General features: G+C 39.4%; 1 protein-coding gene across 2 annotated transcripts in view; it reads right to left on the reverse strand.

Annotated features, from left to right (window-relative positions):
* BCO2 (beta-carotene oxygenase 2) overlaps window positions 1–19206 on the reverse strand; it is a 35607-nt gene that overhangs the window by 13527 nt on the left and 2874 nt on the right. For both annotated transcript variants that reach the window (XM_046016324.1, XM_046016323.1), the window contains exons 2-5: window positions 17477–17681; window positions 4465–4676; window positions 4155–4270; window positions 2372–2474 (exon numbers count right to left, since the gene is read on the reverse strand). In XM_046016324.1, coding sequence (XP_045872280.1) covers window positions 2372–2474; window positions 4155–4270; window positions 4465–4676; window positions 17477–17667 — 622 coding nt within the window. In that variant the 5' untranslated portion in view covers window positions 17668–17681. The remainder of the gene's footprint in view (window positions 1–2371; window positions 2475–4154; window positions 4271–4464; window positions 4677–17476; window positions 17682–19206) is intronic.

The raw sequence follows: 19206 nt of genomic DNA on the forward strand, positions 1-19206 counted from the left end.
GACTAAATCATCAAGTAAAAAAGAGGAGGAGGAGAGGGAAGAGGAAAGAAAATTCAGGTTCAGTTGAGGTTAGGAGATGATAAAGAGAAGAGCTGCCCATCTCAGAAGCTGGATTAAGTGACAAGACACAATTCACTAAATTTAACCACTCTTAGTTAATGAACTGTTCTAACCACAAGTTGTGAAGCCCTAAGCAAGGCAGACACATACCTAGGAAACACCCCGCAGAGGAAAGCCCAGAAGAATAACCTCCCCAATACCGTGAGTCTAATTCTGGAAGACTCTTCAGGACTTTGTGTAATAGCAAATTGAGGCAAAGTAACAAGACAGTCTCTGATGACTGGGGGCAGGGTTTCTCAAAGATCCAGGAGTCACTTACACCAAAATCACCAGAGACCTTGTTCACAGGCGCCAAGATTAGGCATAAGGGGGTGGTTAAAATGCAGATTCTTGGCCACATTTCAGATCTACTGAACCAAAATCTCTGAAGATAAAGCCCAGTAATCTATATTGCTAGAAGTGTTCCAGAACATTCTTAGCCCCACTAAAGGCTAAGAACCACTGGTCTCATGACTACTTTAGAATATGTAATTCAGAATGGCCAGTTTTTATCATATTAAGAACTAGTTACAAAGTTATCTACTTGATTAATACAGTCAATTTATTATGAAATATATTTTTTTGTCAATCATATTAACAAGTAAATAGTTTTTAAAAAGATAGGTACACCTACTTAGGAGAATTCTATGCAGCCGGTTCGGCAAAATGTTTCTTGACACAAGAAATAATTAAATATAATTTCTTAATATGTTGCTAAAGGAAGAAAAAAAAACAGACCAAAAAAGTATATAGAGCAGAAACCATTTTAAAAAGGAATCTTTTTTTAATGATCAAAATAGATTGAGGGACCAAAAATTACTGCTGAGTCAGTTTACCCATTTGCTGAAATATTTTGCCTAAAAGGGTGTTTGCTGTGTTCTATAACAGCTTTGAAGGATAAAACCCTATCCTAGATCAGGTAAGAAAGATGAGAGAGAAACCTTAGTGATGAAGTTTCAGGGTAGCTTGAGCCAGTAAAAAACAAACCTGCAGTATTCATTATAACATTCGTCACGTGTGTAAATATGAGAGGTAGAGACCAACAACCTGCAGAAAGCCAATACTCACTCACCAAAACTATAAAGTAACCTACACAAAAGTTAAACTCTATGGAGGTTTCACAGGTTATAGATGATAGATTGACAGCTAAGATAGATAGAAATATCTAACACCTACCCGTTTCTTTTTTGTTTTTTCAAGATTTTATTTATTTATTTGAGAGAGAGAGTGAGAGCGAGCATAGGAGGGGAGAGGGTCAGAGGGAGAAGCAGACTTCTCACTGAGCAGGGAGCTTGATGCAGGACTCAATCCTAAGACTCCGGGATCATGATCTCTGAGCCGAAGGTGATTGCTCAGCCAACTGAGCCACCCAGGCACCTGTCCCATGTCTTTTCAAACAGAGAGACATGTACTCAGGTTACAGGAACATGAATTCGCATGCTCTGAGAGTCTAACGTACTCATTAATGAATAATTACTAAGATGGTCTATCAAAGTGACTTTGGGTGTGATTCAGGCTCAAGACTCATCTTACACACTTAGAAGCTTGCCTAAGCAAGTATCCTAAAACTTCTCAAGGTTTACTGCCATTGTCTATACAATGGGGGCGATAATAGTACCTTTCTCAGAGAGCTGTTTTAAGGATTAAATGACAAGATATACGGAAAAACGCTTAACACCAACATACACTAGATATTCACACTCTGTAATAAATTTTAGCTATCATTATTAGCTATTAGAACTTTCTGGGGCAGATTGATAGGCAGCTGGAAAATATGTGGATGATGAGGAAAGAGATGTGATATAAACAGTTGGAAATGCAACCACACTATAACCTTAACCTACTCCATAGTGTGTTACTCTCATGATAAAAATTCCTTCCCATGTAATAAACAATGTACCTTCCCCATATCTCTTTGCTGCAGCATTCTATATTTTTTTGTACTTACAATATGATTCTTTTAAGAAATTCAAGTTTGAGAAATACATACTGAAAATTCCTACAATGCCTGTGAGATGAAAAGCAAAATAGAACATATAAAAGTAAGTCATGCTGAAAAGGTCAAACAGCAAATCAGTTGCTAAGCTTATGTGCACAAGGACCACAGAACACAGTAAATTATAGACTTTAAGCTTAGTTATACCAGTTTGGAGATTTCTTTCTGAACCTTTCAAACTAAGTTCCAATAGGCTTACAAATTTAACTATAATGAAACCCTGGAAAGATAGTTGACTTCTAATTATTTTTAAAAAGGCCTTTGTTCCAACTTTACCATGTAGCCCATACGAGTTCCCCATGTTGTATGTTGTTCCATCTGGGTCATAATGAGGATGTGCAGTTGCTCCATTCACAGCAATAAATTTGCTCCAGTCTACCTGCAAATTTAAGACCATCAGGACTTTTAAATGTTACATAAGCAAGCTCTACTTAGACCCATAGGCAATAGGAATGTGCCAAATATTTTAAAAATGGAATAAGAAAACTATAATATAATCCCTAATATCTCACCTCTACGAAATCAAAATTATTTTTCCTACTAAAGAAACTAATAAACAAAAAAACTCCACCACCAACAACAAATGGACAAAAATGATTATCCAATATGGATTTTTTTCCCCAAGATCATAGGAAAGTATAAAAAATAAGAATTAGGGGCACCTGGGTGGCTCAGTGGGTTAAAGCCTCTGCTTTCGGCTCAGGTCATGATCCCAGAGTCCTGGGATGGAGGCCCGCATCAGGCTCTCTGCTCCGTGGAGAGCCTGCTTCCTCCTCTCTCTCCCTGCCTGCCTCTCTTGCCTACTTGTAATCTGTGTTTGTCAAATAAATAAATAAAATCTTAAAAAAAATAAAAAAATAAGAACTAACACAGACCTGTACCCCTGGGGCTAATAATACATTATATGTTTATAAACAAAAATAAAAAATATATATACAAAATGAAAAAAATGAAGATCTTTATGAACCAGGAAAAAAAAAGAATTAACATTAAAATTCTGGTCCAAAATTTTATTTGCCTTTTTTTTTTTTTTTAAAGATTTTATTTGACAGACAGAAATCACAAGTAGGCAGAGAGAGAGGAGGAAGCAGGCTTCCTGCCAAGCAAAAGCCCAATGTGGGGCCCGATCCCAGGACCCTGGACCCTGGACCCATGGACCCTGGGACCATGATCTGAGCCAAAGGCAGAGGCTTTAACCCACTGAGCCACCCAGGCGCCCCTTACCTTTTTTTTTTTTTAAAGATTTTATTTATTTATTTGTCAGAGAGCAAGAGAGAGAGAGCACAAGCAGGCAGAGTGGCAGGCAGAGACAGAGAGAGAAGCAGGCTTCCCGCTGAGCAAGGAACCCGATTCAGGACTTGATCCCAGGATCCTGGGACCATGATCTGAGCCGCCAGGACCCTGGGACCATGATCTGAGCCGAAGGCAGCGGCTTAATCAACTGAGCCACCCAGGTGTCCCCGAAATTTTATTTACTTTTAATTAAAGTGTTAAGTGAACGCAGCATGGGTCTAGACAATCTCTAGTCCACTTCTACCTATAGCTAGCAAGAACATGAAATGGCCAGAGTAAATATATACTATTCTATCTCTCCTTTACCATAGCCTTCAGATATTAGGACTAAGGAAGTAGTAGTCTAGAATTCTCTCTTTTTTTTTTTAAAGATTTTATTTATTTATTTGACAGAGAGAGATCACAAGTAGACAGAGAGGCAGGCAGAGAGAGAGAGAGAGGGAAGCAGGCTCCCCGCCGAGCGGAGAGCCCGATGCGGGACTCGATCCCAGGACCCCGAGATCACGACCCGAGCCGAAGGCAGCGGCCCAACCCAAGAATTTATTTATTTTGGGGGGAGGCAGAGGGAGAAAAAGAGAATCCTGAAGCAGACTCCCTACTAAGCAGGAAGGCATGACACAGGGCACGAAGAGCCAGCCACTTAACTGCCTGAGCCACCCAGGCACCCCTTCAATTTCTTCTTCAGATATATACTATTCTAAAAAGTGTTCTGAAAGAAAAAAAATTTTAGGGTCTATTTTATTCATTTTTTTAGCCTTTATTTTACCTTTTCTGTTTTTTCCAGAGTTTTAATGTCCACTTTATTCATAAAGTTGGTCTCAGTGCTAACATAGTAGTCACCCTTGTACCGCACATAGTTGACACTGGTATTGTCAGTTAACTCTGAAACCAAACCCCAGAGTTAAACACCACAAGGCACTGTGGCACACAATCAGAGCAACAACACAGTTTAAACATCCTCTTGTACAAAAAAAAAAATCTATTTCAATGTATGTATTTATATAGATTGACGCATGTCATAACTAAATAATCATCACTATCACCCACGAATTCTGGGTATAGTAAAGACTGCTTACCAGGCAGCTCAAACTTTGACAGGAAACGTTCAAAAATATTCTTGCACGGATCAGGGAGAGCCAACGTGCCAAATTCTGAGATCACAATTCGGTCATGAACACTATTGGTCTTATATGTATCACTCTGCAGGAACTTGCTTCTGTAGGTTACCATGCCCTTCTCCATCTTGAACTGGTGAAGCAAAGCCATTCCATCAAACCAGTGATTGTACCTTCAAACAGGAGCAAAAAGAGAAAAACAAATATCAGTAAGAAAAACACAGGGAGGGGCGCCTCGATGTCTCAGTGGGTTAAAGCCTCTGCCTTCGGCTCAGGTCATGATCCCAGGGTCCTGGGATCGAGCCCCGCATCGGGCTCTCTGCTCAGCGGGGAGCCTGCATCCCCCTCTCTCTGCCTGCCTCTCTATCTACTTGTGATCTCTATCTCTGTGTCCAATAAATAAATAAAATCTTTTTTTAAAAAAACCCTCCAAATTGGTGATACTTAAGATAATTCTGATTTTTTTTAAAGATTTTATTTATTTATTTGACAGAGAGAGAGATCACAAGTAGGCAGAGAGGCAGGCAGAGAGAGAGGAGGAAGCAGGCTCCCCGCAGAGCAGAGAGCCCGATGCTGGGCTCGATCCCAGGACCCTGAGATCATGACCTGAGCCGAAGGCAGTGGCTTAATCCACTGAGCCACCCAGGCGCCCCAAGATAATTCTGATTTTTACCCTATAGCCAAGAGAATAATGTGCAAGGATATGGAATATTTGACATTTTCTCAATTCAAATGGGTCCTAAGCTTTTAGAAATAGTTATCTTCATATCTTATATTTTCCCTTTAAAATTTTTCAATTTATCAGAATTATGCTAAAGTAAACAAGATGACTGTCCTTATAGGATAATCATTTTTATACATAGGATTACAGTAAAAATGATCTACTTAAACCCAGAATATCAAAAACTACAAGGAAAAGTTGGTGGCTTTGCTTTTTAAAGGGTTTCACATCATACAGTCTTTTCATTCATGTGCCTGACACACTTCAGCACAGATAAACAGGGCTAACAACACTGCCTCAAGGCAATGGTCCCGAAAGCAGGGAATCAGAGAAATTCATATACACCCTGTTTATAGCACCATTATTTACAATAACCAAAAAATAAGCAATCCAGTGTCCATTAAAAAAGGAGGGAAATTCTGTCACATGTTACAACAGAAAAATTTTGAGGACGTTTTTATAAATGAAATAATCTAGTCTCTGTGTATCTGTGTGTGTGTGTGTCTCTCTCACACACACACACACACACAAACACACAGGTACAGTTTTGGTTTTGCAGGAAGAAAAAGTTCTGAAGATCTTTTTCACAATGTGAATAAACTTAACACTAATCTTTACCCCTAAAAATGGCTAAGATGGTAAATTTTGTGTTATATGGTTTTTTAAAAAGATTTTATTTATGTATTTGAGAGAGAGAGAGGGACAGCATGAGTGGTGTGACGAGCAGAGGGAGAGAAAGAAGCAGGCTGCACTGAACACAGAGCCCAAAGCAGGGCTCGGGACCAGAGCCCTGAGATCATGACCTGAACCAAAACCAGATGCTTAACTGACTGAAAAAAACTGTTATGTTTTTTGGTTTTTTTTTTCCATTTTATTTATTTTTTCAGCGTAACAGTATTCATTGTTTTTGCACAACACCCAGTGCTCCATGCAAAACGTGCCCTCCCCATTACCCACCACCTGTTCCCCCAACCTCCCACCCCTGACCCTTCAAAACCCTCAGGTTGTTTTTCAGAGTCCATAGTCTCTTATGGTTCGCCTCCCCTTCCAAATTTTTTTTTTTAATAAACATATAATGTAAACCTGGCGATTCACAGACCTGTACCCCTGGGGAAAACTGTTATGTTTTTATCACAATTAAAAAAAATGCAGGAAATAAAGTATATTTTTTAAAAAAGACTTCTTATCCAGTGATTTGAGATGCCATCTTTATTACTGACCTAATTTCCATTCGTTCTTGGGTTTCTTCCATGGCTTTCTATTCTATTTCACTTATTTACTCATGCACTGAATAATGTGTTAATCATCTTTTTAAGATTTATGTATTTATTTGAGAGAGAGAAAGAGAGAGAGCATGAACAGGAGGGGCAGAGGGAGAGTGAGATCTCAAGCAGGATCCGTGGTGGGAATGGAGCCTAATGCAAGGCTTGATCTCATTACCCTGAGATCATGACCTGAGCCGAAATCAAGAGTCAGGTACGTAACTGACTGTGCCACCCAGGCACTATAGTACATTTTAATGTCTGGAAGGGCTAGTCCTGTCCAGAAAAATCTTTTTTAGTGTTTTCTTGACTATTCTTGCGTATTTATGTAAACGCATGTAAACTTTATATTGATTTGTCTAACTTCCTGTAAAAACTTGTTAGAATTATTATTAAGATCATATCAAATTTTAAAATTACTTAGGGAGTACTGATTTCTTTCTGTTGTTGAATTATCCTACCCAAGAACAGAGGATGACTTTTCATTTGTTTAATCATGTCTTTCAGGAGTGTTTTAAAGTTTGCACATTTCTTGTTTAGTTCCTAAATATTTAACTTCTTTGTTGCTACTGTAAAGGGTTTTTTCCACCATTATGTTCCCTAACTGGCTATTGTTGGTGTATATGAAGGCTATTGATTTCGGTAGGTTAATTTTACACCCTATTACCTTAACTTTTATTGTCTGAGTTAGTCATGTCATCGATTCTGTGTGGTTTTCCAGGTTTACTAAGATACCATCTGCAAACCGAGATAGTTTTACTCTACTAATCCTTGTGCCTCTAATCAATCCCTTTAGTCTAACTGTATGGTTACATCAGTGGGTTAAGCTTCTGCCTTCGGCTCAGGTCATGATCTCAGGGTCCTGGGATCGAGACCCGCACTGGGCTCTCTGCTTGGCAGGGAGCCTGCTTCCTCCTCTCTCTCTGCCTGCCTCTCTGCCTACTTGTGATCTCACTCTCTGTCAAATAAATAAATAAAATCTTTAAAAAAAATAAAGAAAGAAAATACTTGTAGTCTTTCCCAATATTACTGGTTTTAAGACTAAGATGAAAATACATTACGTGTATAGCTATACATAAAAACACATGTATATATATATACATATATATACATGTACACACATATTTTATATACATACATCGTATATACATATGTTATATATACATATATTTATGTGTATATATATAAATAAAATCATGTTAAGAAAGTATCCATCAAGTCCTATTTTCTTGAATATTGTCACAAAGACTGGATGTTGAATTCTGACAAAAGTTTTGTCAGCATTTATGGAGATAATCCTATGATTATTTATTCTAAACTCTACTAATATGGTATATGATATTAATGGATTTCCAAATAATGCACTTACTTTGACTTATCATATGAATTATATTTTTACATAGTGTTGGATTCTATTTGTTAATAAAATATTTATTTGTCTTATATTAGCACTATATATTTTATATTTTTTCATGGATATTTATAAACATTATGAATAAGTAATAGTTTTCTGTACTGTATCATGTGGAGATAGTCAATATTATACCTGTTTCATAAAAAGAAGTGGAAAGTTTCCCTTCATTTTCAACTCTCTTTAATAATATATAGAGCACTGGGACTATTTGATATTGGAAGGCTTGGTAGCATTTCTCTGTGAAGAAATCTGGGCCTGATGCTTTTTTTGAGAGATGGATACTTACTAAGTATCTCCTTTTCCTCTACGGAAATTGTTCTGTTCACACCTGCTATCTCTATCAATTGTGGTTATCTTTGTTTTCCCAGGAAACCATGCATTTCACAAAGCTCTCAAATGTATTTGCTGGAAGGAAGGCCTAAAGTGTCCTGTACATTTTTGTCTGTTTCGATGATTTCCTTTCCCCTGCCATTTCTTATTTTGTATTTTTGTGCTTCTTCCCTTTTTCTTCTTGATTGTGTTAGCCAGTGGTTTCTCTATTTGGGTATTTTTTTTTTTCAAAAAACACTAAAAAAAATAATTTCAATAATTGTTGCTATTCTAATATAAATACCTCTAAAACCACAAAACACAGTCACAAACATGATACTCCAGGTGTAACAGCGGACACTCAGTTTCTTCATTTAAGAAACTTCATATTCTTTTCTTTCCATTTTTTTTTTTTTTTTTTTGGTTACCACCTAATATTGTTGGCTCAGAGTTGTCAACCAAAACCCCTAAGTGATTTTAACACATTTTGCTGTTAAACCACATTACTTTCATCCTTGTGCGTGTAGAATTTCTCTACCTCTACATGTACCTTTAATGATCTTCAACTTGTTAGATTCCATCTCATAAGATCCTTCTAGACCCTAAAATTTCAGGCATTCATTGACTCAAACCTATCAACTTTTCTTGAGCCCCTATTATTCTCCTGGCTTGTGCCAAGACCAGTGCTTACAGGCACATAACTATGTCATAAAGTTGTTCTCTGAGACAACAGGCAAACATTAAAAAATACTATCTGTGCACAGAAGGAGCAACATGATGGAAGGATGTGGGGATCAGGGAAGGGTCTAGAGGAAGGGAGACATTTGTCTGGTTCCCTAAGGATGTCTGCCAGTTGGAGAAGGGGAAAAAGGCATCCTAGGGAGAGGTGGTGAAGAAAGAACGAAGAGAAAGAAAGAAAGAGGGAAAGGAGAGAAAGAAAGGCAAACAGAGAAAGAAGTAAACAGAGAAAGGGAGGGAGGGAGAGAGAAGTGAGGGAGGGAGGGAAGGAAGGCAATGAAGGAAGGGAGGGAGGGAAAGAAAAGAAAAAAATGAAACAAAACAAAACAAAGAAGGAGGAAGGGAGGAAGGCAAGGAGGGAGGAAGGGAGGGAGAGAAGAGTGAGCAGTGAAGGCATATGGTATCCTGGAGGAACAGCCAGCTACAAATTCGTGTGTGGGCTGAGCTTTCAGTTGCCGGTGATGATGGTGGAGAAATAGGTCAGCACAAGACCTACCCATACCTAGACTTAAAGCTCAAAGACCTTCAGTGGCAATGTGTGGCCTTTTGAAACAGGAGGGTACAACAGTGAGACCTGCATCCTAGAAAGGTCACTCTGGACACACAGTAGAACACGGGATAGAATGAGGAGCATTCAGATTCAGAGAACCAATGAGGAGACCAGGCAATAATTCAAGTGAGAGATTATAAGGACCTGAACTGAAGCAGTATAATCAGAAAAGGACAAATTCCAGAAACAAGTCAGGTGGCTGATGGGATAAAAGCAGTGACAAAAAGAGAAGAAACAAAAAGTTGTATGAGGGAAAAACTTGCTTTCACTGAGATAGAGAATATGTGACGAGCACATAGTTCAGTTTTTTTTTCAAATATTTTATTTATTTATTTGAGAAGCAAAGAGAGACAATGAAAGAGAGAGAGCATGAGAGGAGAGAAGTCAGCGGGAGAAGCAGACTTCCTGCTGAGCAGGGAGTCTGATGTGGGACTCCAGGATCATGACCTGAGCCAAGGCAGTCGCTTAACCAACTGAGCCACAGGCGCTCCCCGCATACTTCAGTTTTGAACAAGAGTCTGAGCTATCAGACTCTTTACTCTTTACACCAGAGTGAAGATGTTCTACAGCCATTTGGCAAAATACAGGGGCTAGAGCGCAAGAGATGGGGGCTGGGTGGGAGATGCCTGTTTGAGGGTACCTGTGGGTGACAGGCGTAGGTCAGCTGCAAATAAGACAGGAACTACTATCTACTGAGGCTTACTACCTGCCAGGACTGTGCTAAACACTTCACCATATCCTTTCCTAGGTATAAAAAATATATATAATGATATTTTAATTTATATATATGCAATATATTTTTAATATTTACTTATTTATACCCCCCCTCAATGCACACACACACTGATCCTGTAAGGAACTACTATTCCCATTTTATAGATGTGAAAACCAAGTTTTGAGAGCAACAACATGCCCAGGGTCACGGGGCTGGTAAAGAGGTAGGAAAGGGATTTGAATTCAGTGCTGAGTCCCAAATCCTGGGATCTTACAACACCCCAAAAAGTAAGGTGAACTAAAAAAGTAATTTGGCAGAAAAGGGAGTTGGGAGAGAGGTCACTGAAGGAAAAGAAGAAAATGAAAATGTCCAGACTACTAATTCTTTTTTTTTAAGATTTTATTTATTTATTTGACAGAGAGAGATCACAAGCAGGCAGAGAGGCAGGCAGAGAGATAGGGAGAAGCAGGCCCCCCACTGAGCAGAACCCCCCCCCCGCCCCGCAATGCAGGGCTCGATCACAGGACCCTGACATCATGACCTGAGCTGAAGGCAGAGGCTTTAACCCACTGAGCCACCGAGGTGCTCCTCGATTGCTATTTTTGTCAGCCATTGAATGAGGCAGTTTTAATGCATTATCTGCTTTAATTCTCATACCCAATCATTAAATCTGTATTATTAGCCGCATTTCTTATGGAAAAATTGCTGAAGGCCACAGCATTGATAAATGGCAAAAAAAGGGACTCGAAACCATTCCATCTTAGTCTAAATATAGTGAGATCAGCAAAAAATAAACTTATTGGGGCATCTGGCCAGCTCAGTCAGAAGAGCATGCAACTCTTGATCTCGGGGACGTGAGCTTAAGCCCCACACTGGGCACAGAGATTCCTTAGAAAGTAAATAAATAATTTAAAAATAATTAGAATGGGCAATTGGATGGATAGAAAAAGAATCAGGAGAAAGTGTGGGAATCCAAGGATGACAGAATTTTAGACGAGTGGTCAGTAAAGTCAAACACTGTCAAAAAGTCAGGCTAAGTACTGGAAAGCCCATTTCATTTAATAATTAACAGGTTTTGGTGACCATTTTGAGAACAGATACTGTAGAGTGATGAATTAAAAGTCAGAGGGCAGCTAACCCAGAAGACACCAGGAAGCAGGTAAACAGAGGCCGTGAGAGGAGAATGGATATTAGCTGGAGAGCAAGGTGAAATAGGGAGCCAGGTTTTCTAGGAAGAGAGGACATCTGAGGCCGAGCTGAGGGGCAGGTGAAGGAGAAACAGACACAAGGGGAGGGTGTGAATGATGTGGCAAGTTTCAGAGGGGAGGAAAAGGGCCACTTCCTCCTCTGATCATGAGGAGGCAGGAGAAGGCAATTTTTTTTTTTTTTAAAGATTTCATTTATTTATTTGACGGAGAGATGGCGAGAGAGGAGCGGGAAAAGGAAAAGCAGGCTTCCTGCTGAGCAGGGAGCCCAACCAGGCGCCAGAGAAGGTCCATTTGTGGAGAAGTTTGGAGGTGGGGAAAAGGTGCAAGTGAACTAACATCATTTGCTCCTTGGTGAGTCACATACAGAAACTACACCAGGTCGAACTGTCATACAAAGAAAACTTTATTTGTAGCAGACAAGGAGATCACAGGGAGCAATTTCCAAAGCAGGATGTGTTCTTTTTATTTAGGGTTAGGATGAGTAGTCAGAAACAGGAGTCCAGGGCGCCTGGGTGGCTCAGTCATTAAGGGTCTGCCTTCAGCTCGGGTCACGATCATGGGTCTCAGGTGGAGCCCCGCATCAAGCTCCCTGCGCAGTGGGAAACCTACTTCTCCCTCTGCCACCCCCCACTGCTTGTGTTCCCTGTCTGGCTGTCTCTCTGTCAAATAAATGAATAAAAATCTTAAAAAAAAAAGAAAGAAAGAAAGAAAAGAAAGAGGAGCCCTGCCATGGTGTGTGTGTTGGGGGGCATAAGTTCACACATGCACCTTAAGGTAATGTGCCTAGGCGTGTGTTGTGCTCTTCCCTGGGCAGAGATTTTAGCACTATAATGCGGTGAAGGTGACTTTCAGTCGTTCCACGGGTCACTCCATGGTCCATCTGTGCAGGAAGGAGTCAGGGGTTAAACTCAAACTGGCCTGGGCAGTCTGGGCAGTTATTGCTCCAGGGGTAGAGTTTCGGTTTATACCCACAGGGTCTTGTCTGAGTTAAGAGACAAACTGGAAAGAAGAGTTCCAGGAACAATGGAGAACAAACTGTTCTGCTTATACCCACAAAAATCAGTGGATATAAGCAGAACAGTAAAGGTCAGGTCCTGGGATCTAGCTGCTAACCAGGGCAGTGGCAAGGAGCCCACATCCAATCCCCCCTCTTCACTACTGAAGTCGTCCAGCTTGCCTGTTGACAATGAGAGGGACAGACAGAATGATGGAGGCTTCGGGAAGGGACACTGCAGGATGCTGGAAGCACAGGGAATGCGAAATAAATATGCCCTGGTGACATCAAGGACTCAGCCAGGGCTGCAAACCATGATTTGTCTCTGAATCCACGAGCGAGGCTGCGGGTCTCCTCTGGAACTGCGGGGCAGGGAAGCAGGGATGGACTCGTGCAGGACCGGCAGCGGTCAGAGGGGGCCAGCGATCCACTGGGCACAGGAGGCGGGGAAGGCGGTGAGAGTGTGTTTGAAGTGACTGACGGTGGAATCTGCACCCGCGACAAGAAGTCAAAGGAGCGCTGATAAGCTGAGAGGACAGAGAAGACAGAGGAGGGGAGAGCCTGAGGAGGTTCGTAAGTTTGATGGGAATGGAGGAGTGTGGACATGGGGGTTTTGAGCAGAGAGCAGAGTCTCAGAGTTCAAGATGTCAAGGGCAGGATGATTCTGTGGCATAAGTTCCAGAATGTGGCCTTGCTGTAGAGGGGATAGGAGGGGATGGGAGGCTAGACCACCTCCCTCATGGATCCTGAAGTCAGTCTGGTAGGTATTAAAATGGTGAGGACAGGGGCGCCTTGGTGGCTCAGTTGTTAAGTGTCTGCCTTTGGCTCAGGTCATGATCTCAGGGTCGTGGGATTGAGCCCCGCATCAGGCTCCCTGCTCAGCAGGAGGCCTGCTTCTTCCTCTCCCACTCCCCTGCTTGTGTTCTCCCTCTCATTATGTCTCCCTGTCAAATAAATAAAATCTTTAAAATAAAGTAAAATAAAATAAAACAAAATAAAATGCTGAGGACAGCCCCTATTCTACCCAGATTTATGTCATTTAAAAAAACCGATAAACACGCAATCACTGATATCATGGATGAAATCACTGATAAAATATTTTTGATTGAAGAAGGGCCTTTGTCATGTTGCTGCTATGTCTGCAGGAGACAGAGACTCCTGAATGGCATCTCACTAAGGGACCAGAGACTCAGGACTGAGGGGGGCTACTCTCATTCGCAGGTTGGGGTGCCCTGGCTTTAGGACCCCACCCACCCAAGAAGTCTGATCTGGGGAGCCCAGCACTAAACCAGACCCCCTCTCTGACCTGAAGGCCCCTGTACCTCACACCCAAGGGAATGGCCAGACCCTGTTCCTGCTGTAAATGCCTACTGCTGGCTCAGAAGAAATGGATTTAAAGTACAAAACAGACATTCACAGGGACCAGCCACATCACCACTTCTCCCACGAAGATGTTTATCTTTTTTTTTTTTTTTTTTATTTGACAGAGAGAGATCATGAGTAGGCAGAGGGGCAGGCAGAGAGAGAGGAAGGGAAGCAGGCTCCCCACTGAGCAGAGAGCCCGATGTGGGGCTCGATCCAAGGACCCTGAGATCATGACCTGGGCTGAAGGCAGAGGCTTAACCCACTGAGCCACCCAGGCACCCCGAAGATGTTTATCTTTAAAGAGGCCTATAGTGCAAGCCTAGGCCCTGAGTAGCTCTGCTGCTTGGTTTAAAATTTACTAGAGCTACTTCAGCAGCAGATGAAAGACCATATGCTTTTGCAAGAGGCTATTACTCTCTCAGGGCTGGATGGGTAGTTTCATTTTTCTCTTCCTCCTCCCCCATCTTTTTGCCTTAGAATCTTTTTTCAAATTTTAACTTGCATCGAATACAGATACCTAAGTAGAAAAAAGCACAACTCTGCTGATTAGGGCCAGGGGGATCTATAGGCCAGCTCATTCACCTTCTTTTTCTCTGCCTTCAAACCACCTTCCCATTCAGTCATTAAAAATTAAAAATGATGGTCATTCAGATTTCATAGCAACATGGATTAAAAGGCTTTTGATAGTGTGAAAGTTTAAAAATCAGAGCAAAAAGAAAATCAGTTAATATCCAAAACATAAAGAAAGTGTACAATTCAACAGCAAAAACAAACCCAAAAAACAGTCTGGGTCACCTGGGTGGCTCAGTCAGTTAAGCTTCTGCCTTTGGCTCAGGTCATGATACCAGGGTCCTGGGATCAAATCCCACATCTGGTTCCTTGCTCAGCGGAGAGTCTGCTCTCCCTCTGCACGCCATTCCCCCTGCTATGCACGCCATTCTCCCTGCTGTGCTCTCGTTCCCTATCCCCCTCTCTATCAAATAAATAAATAAATAAAATCTTTTAAAAATAAAAAATAAAATAAACACTCTAATTGAAAAATGGGCAGAAGATGTGAATAGACATTTTCCCAAAGAAGACCTCCAGATGTCTAAGAGGCACATGTAAAGATATTCAACGTCACTAATCACGATGGAAATGCAAATCAAAACCACAATGAGATAGCACCTCACAGTTAGATAGGATGAGTGGTATCAAAGAAATGAAAAATAACAAAAGGTGGTGAGGATGTTGAGAAAAGGGAACTCTCATGCACTGTCAGTGGGAATGCAACGTGGTGCAGCCACATGGAAAACAGTATTGGAGGTTCCTCAAAAAATTAAAAACAGAATTATCACATGATCCAGTAATTCTACTTCTGGGTATTGATCTGAAGAAAATAGAAACATCAACTCCAAAAGCATGTCATCTCATTTAGATACAGAATCTTCAAAAAACAAAACAAAACCAAACAAAAAACAAAAAAGCCCAAGCTCACAGATACACAGAACAGATTGGTGGTTGCAAATGGGAGGAGGGGAAGGTAAGGGTAGCTGAAATGAGTGAAAGACATCAAAAGGTACAAATATAAATATAAGTAATGGGAATGTAATATACAGCATGGTGACTATAGTCAATAATACTATATTGCATATTTGAAAGTTATTTAGAGAATAAATCTTAAAAGTCCTCATCACAAGAAAAATTTTTTTGTAACTATCTGTGGTGACAGGTGTTAACTAGACTTACTGTGGTAACCTTTTCACAACACATACAAACATCAAATCAGTATGTTGTACACCTGAAACTAATATAATGTTATGTCAATTATACTTGAATTTAAAATCTCTACATACAATATGATTGCAATTATTTAAAACCAATCTATAAAATGGGGCAAAGACTGGCAGGAAATACACCAAAGTGCTAACAGAGGATGTGGTCCACATTTCCCTCCGCTCCGTTCTGTATATCAGAAAGTTTTATACAAGAAAAAAAACTTCTAAAATGAGAAAAAGTTTTAATATTCAAAAATGTTTAAAACAAAGATGATTCCTTCCCTACCATAGGGGTTTCTTTACATCACTTCATGTCCCTAACTAAATGTACAGAGAAATAATATACTTAAGAGTTATTGGTGTTGGGGCGCCTGGGTGGCTCAGTGGATTAAGCCTCTGCATTCGGCTCGGGTCATGATCTCAGGGTTCTGGGATCGAGCCCCACATTGGGCTCTCTGCTCCGCAGGGAGCCTGCTTCCTCCTCTCTCTCTGCCTGCCTCTCTGCCTACTTGTGATCTCTCTCTGTCAAATAAATAAATAAAACCTTAAAAAAAAAAAAGAGTTATTGGTGTTTTCATTTATTTACATGTATTTATTGAGAGCTATTTAAGAGTAGGTCACACCCTGGATATTAGGGATTTAGGGTGAACAAGAAAAATTCTCTGCTTACATGGAACTTATATTCTACTGGAGGAACACGGTCAATAAACAAACAAACAAACAAATAGTAGGCATTTGATAGTGCTAAGCAGAGAATTAAAATAGGTAATACCATTTTTTAAAAAGATTTTATTTATTTATTTGAGAGAGATAGCACACGAGCAAGGGGAGGAGCAGAGGGAGAGGGACAAACAGGCTCTGAGCTGAGTGCCAAGCCCATCAATGGGTTCAGTCTCAGGATCCTGAAATCATGGCCTGAGCCGAAACCAAGAAACCAGGAGTCAGATGCTCAACTGACTGAGCCATTATATACTATATATAATGTATATATATAATTATATATATATATATGTATATGTATATATGTATATATGTATAATTATATACATTATATATACTATATATAATATATATATTATATTATATATATATTATATAATATTATATATATATATATTATATTGGCCTGAGCCGAAACCAAGAAACCAGGAGTCAGATGCTCAACTGACTGAGCCATTATATACTATATATAATGTATATATATAATTATATATATATATATGTATATGTACATATGTATATATGTATAATTATATACATTATATATACTATATATAATATATATAGTATATTATATATATTATATAATATTATATATATAATATATATATAATATATATATTATATATACTATATATATACTATAGTTAATAATATATACTATATATATATAGTGCCCCAATATATACTATAGTTAATAATAGCATTTTTAGATTTGAGGATCAGGGACGGCTCAAAGGACGTGAGACTTGAGCTGATATCTGAATGACAAAAATCAGACTTGGGAAGATAGAGGAGAGCCGATGCCAAGATCCTGAGCGAAAACAAATGTGTCCAGTTTGAGGAACTGAAAGAGCCACTGTGTCTGGGGAGCACTGGGTAGGGGAGGTGTATGAGGTGAAGACATTGCTTCTTCCTTCAGGAACTTGTGGTGAAACAGAGCTTGGTAGTCATACGGACAGTTCCTGACACTTCTCTTTTGGCATAAGCCCTCAGAGGATGACAAATTCATAATATTCTGCAAAGCAGAAAAGTCAGGACTTTTTTTCCCTCAGAATTAAGTCTCTCTCTTTTTTTTTTTCCTATAAACTATAATTTTTTCACCTGTAATCAAAGGGACCGCATAACAATGTTAGCCTTAGAGAAAACAGATTTAATGCCTATTCCATAGAACCAGCCATGCCAAAAAATCCAAATCGTTCTCCAAAATCAAGACTTACTTGTCCTTCCCAAACTCGAATTTCCCAGGCCCAATTCGAAGTAGACAGCCGTTGAGCCACTTGGGAAAATGTCCTCGGACTTGAGCAGATACCACCTGTGGCGTCTCTTCCACCGTGGTTAGCAGCGGTGTAATACACGGAAGCCCCTGGCGCTTACCGACCTCTGCCTTCTTCTGATCAGTACCCTCCATGTATTTTTTCAAAACTGTGAAGAGGAAATCAAGAGCACAAAAAAAATTGTATAAGATATCTGTTTCTCCATACACAATACTCTTACCTACTGGTAAGGGAAAAGTAAACCCAACACCAAATATAGTCTCCAAATTTCTCTCCTTCCTCATTCTCAAACTGTCACCTCTCTGGTTCTCCATTTTTGAACTACAACAATCCCATTTTTTGTATTCTTGCTGTTCAAATCTGCCTAAGAACTAACTCAGGCATGTATTATTATCATTTCTCCTGGTTGAACAATGCTCCTCTTTTCAAAAGACTGAATCTGCGTATTAACCTTAGCTGTGCTAAAAGCAACCTCATTATAATGATAAAAAATGACCACTATTCATCACTATCCTAATTATATTAACCAGAATGGGATGCCAAAGATTTCACAGCAACTTATATGAGAATTTAGTAGGATGTAATTCAATTTCTTTCATTTTAATAACATATGCATGAACTTGCATGGCATTTTTAGAAGGGTGTCATGAACTGAATTATGCAGTGATACCTGATCTGAAATTACCTGAAGTTCAAAAAGCCACAGGAAGAAAAAAATCATTATTATATAAGAAGATGAAAATTAACCTTTTTATTTCATATTTATTTGGTGTTTACAAGGCATGTTGCCTAACACAGAGGGGTGGTCAGATATGAAGTTAATTAGACAGTGCTTTATTTTATTTCATAAAATTTTAACAGTAATATAGAGTCTAAACTAGAAAAACTAACACACAGAGAGATACTTCCTCTGAAGAAGTGAGATTTGCAATATTTTAGCAAAATATTTTACAATGTTATATCTATTATCTCATTTCTTTCAAATCTTTATAAAATTTAGTTTAGAGTACATGATTCCTTCTACTTTCCTATACGTAACAATTCAGTCAAACCCAACTATTTCCTGCTTTCCCAAATAAAATTGACTAATCTATCCCTAAGGAATGCTACTATTGTTCAAATTCTATCTTAAATGCTACCTCCTTTATGAGGAAATGTAGTGTAATATTTAATAAGAGTACTGTCCCTGGTTCTGCCGGAGGCCAAACTGCTTGGTTTCAAATCCTGATATGCCATTTTTCAAATAAATAGCCTTGAACAAGGCAACCTCTCTGTGCTCTGTTTCCTCCTTTCTAAGGTGAGGATAATAATAATTCTTATTACTTCTAAGGTTACAAATAACAAATAAGTTAGGTTATGTAAGGTTTTTAGAACATAGTAAATGCTCAAAATGTTAGTTATCATTATTTACATAGCTTTTAATGACCAACAAGATGTAGTATCATCTTCCTTCAAATTACTTATTCAGGGATAAAAAGTATTCAAACCTGACGTAAATGAACAAACAGACCATTTATAACTGTAATCAATGTCTTGTTTGAGCAATGTTTCTCTAAGTACGGTCTGAGGACTACTTGGAACAAAAATACGTAGCATTACTGTTAAAATGCAGATTTATGGACTTCACCTTGGACCTAATCAGAATTTTTGGGATAAAGCAAGCAAGTATTCTT

This window comes from Meles meles, chromosome 8, assembly GCF_922984935.1.
Source record: "Meles meles chromosome 8, mMelMel3.1 paternal haplotype, whole genome shotgun sequence".
In the NCBI taxonomy this organism is placed as follows: Eukaryota; Metazoa; Chordata; class Mammalia; order Carnivora; family Mustelidae; genus Meles; species Meles meles.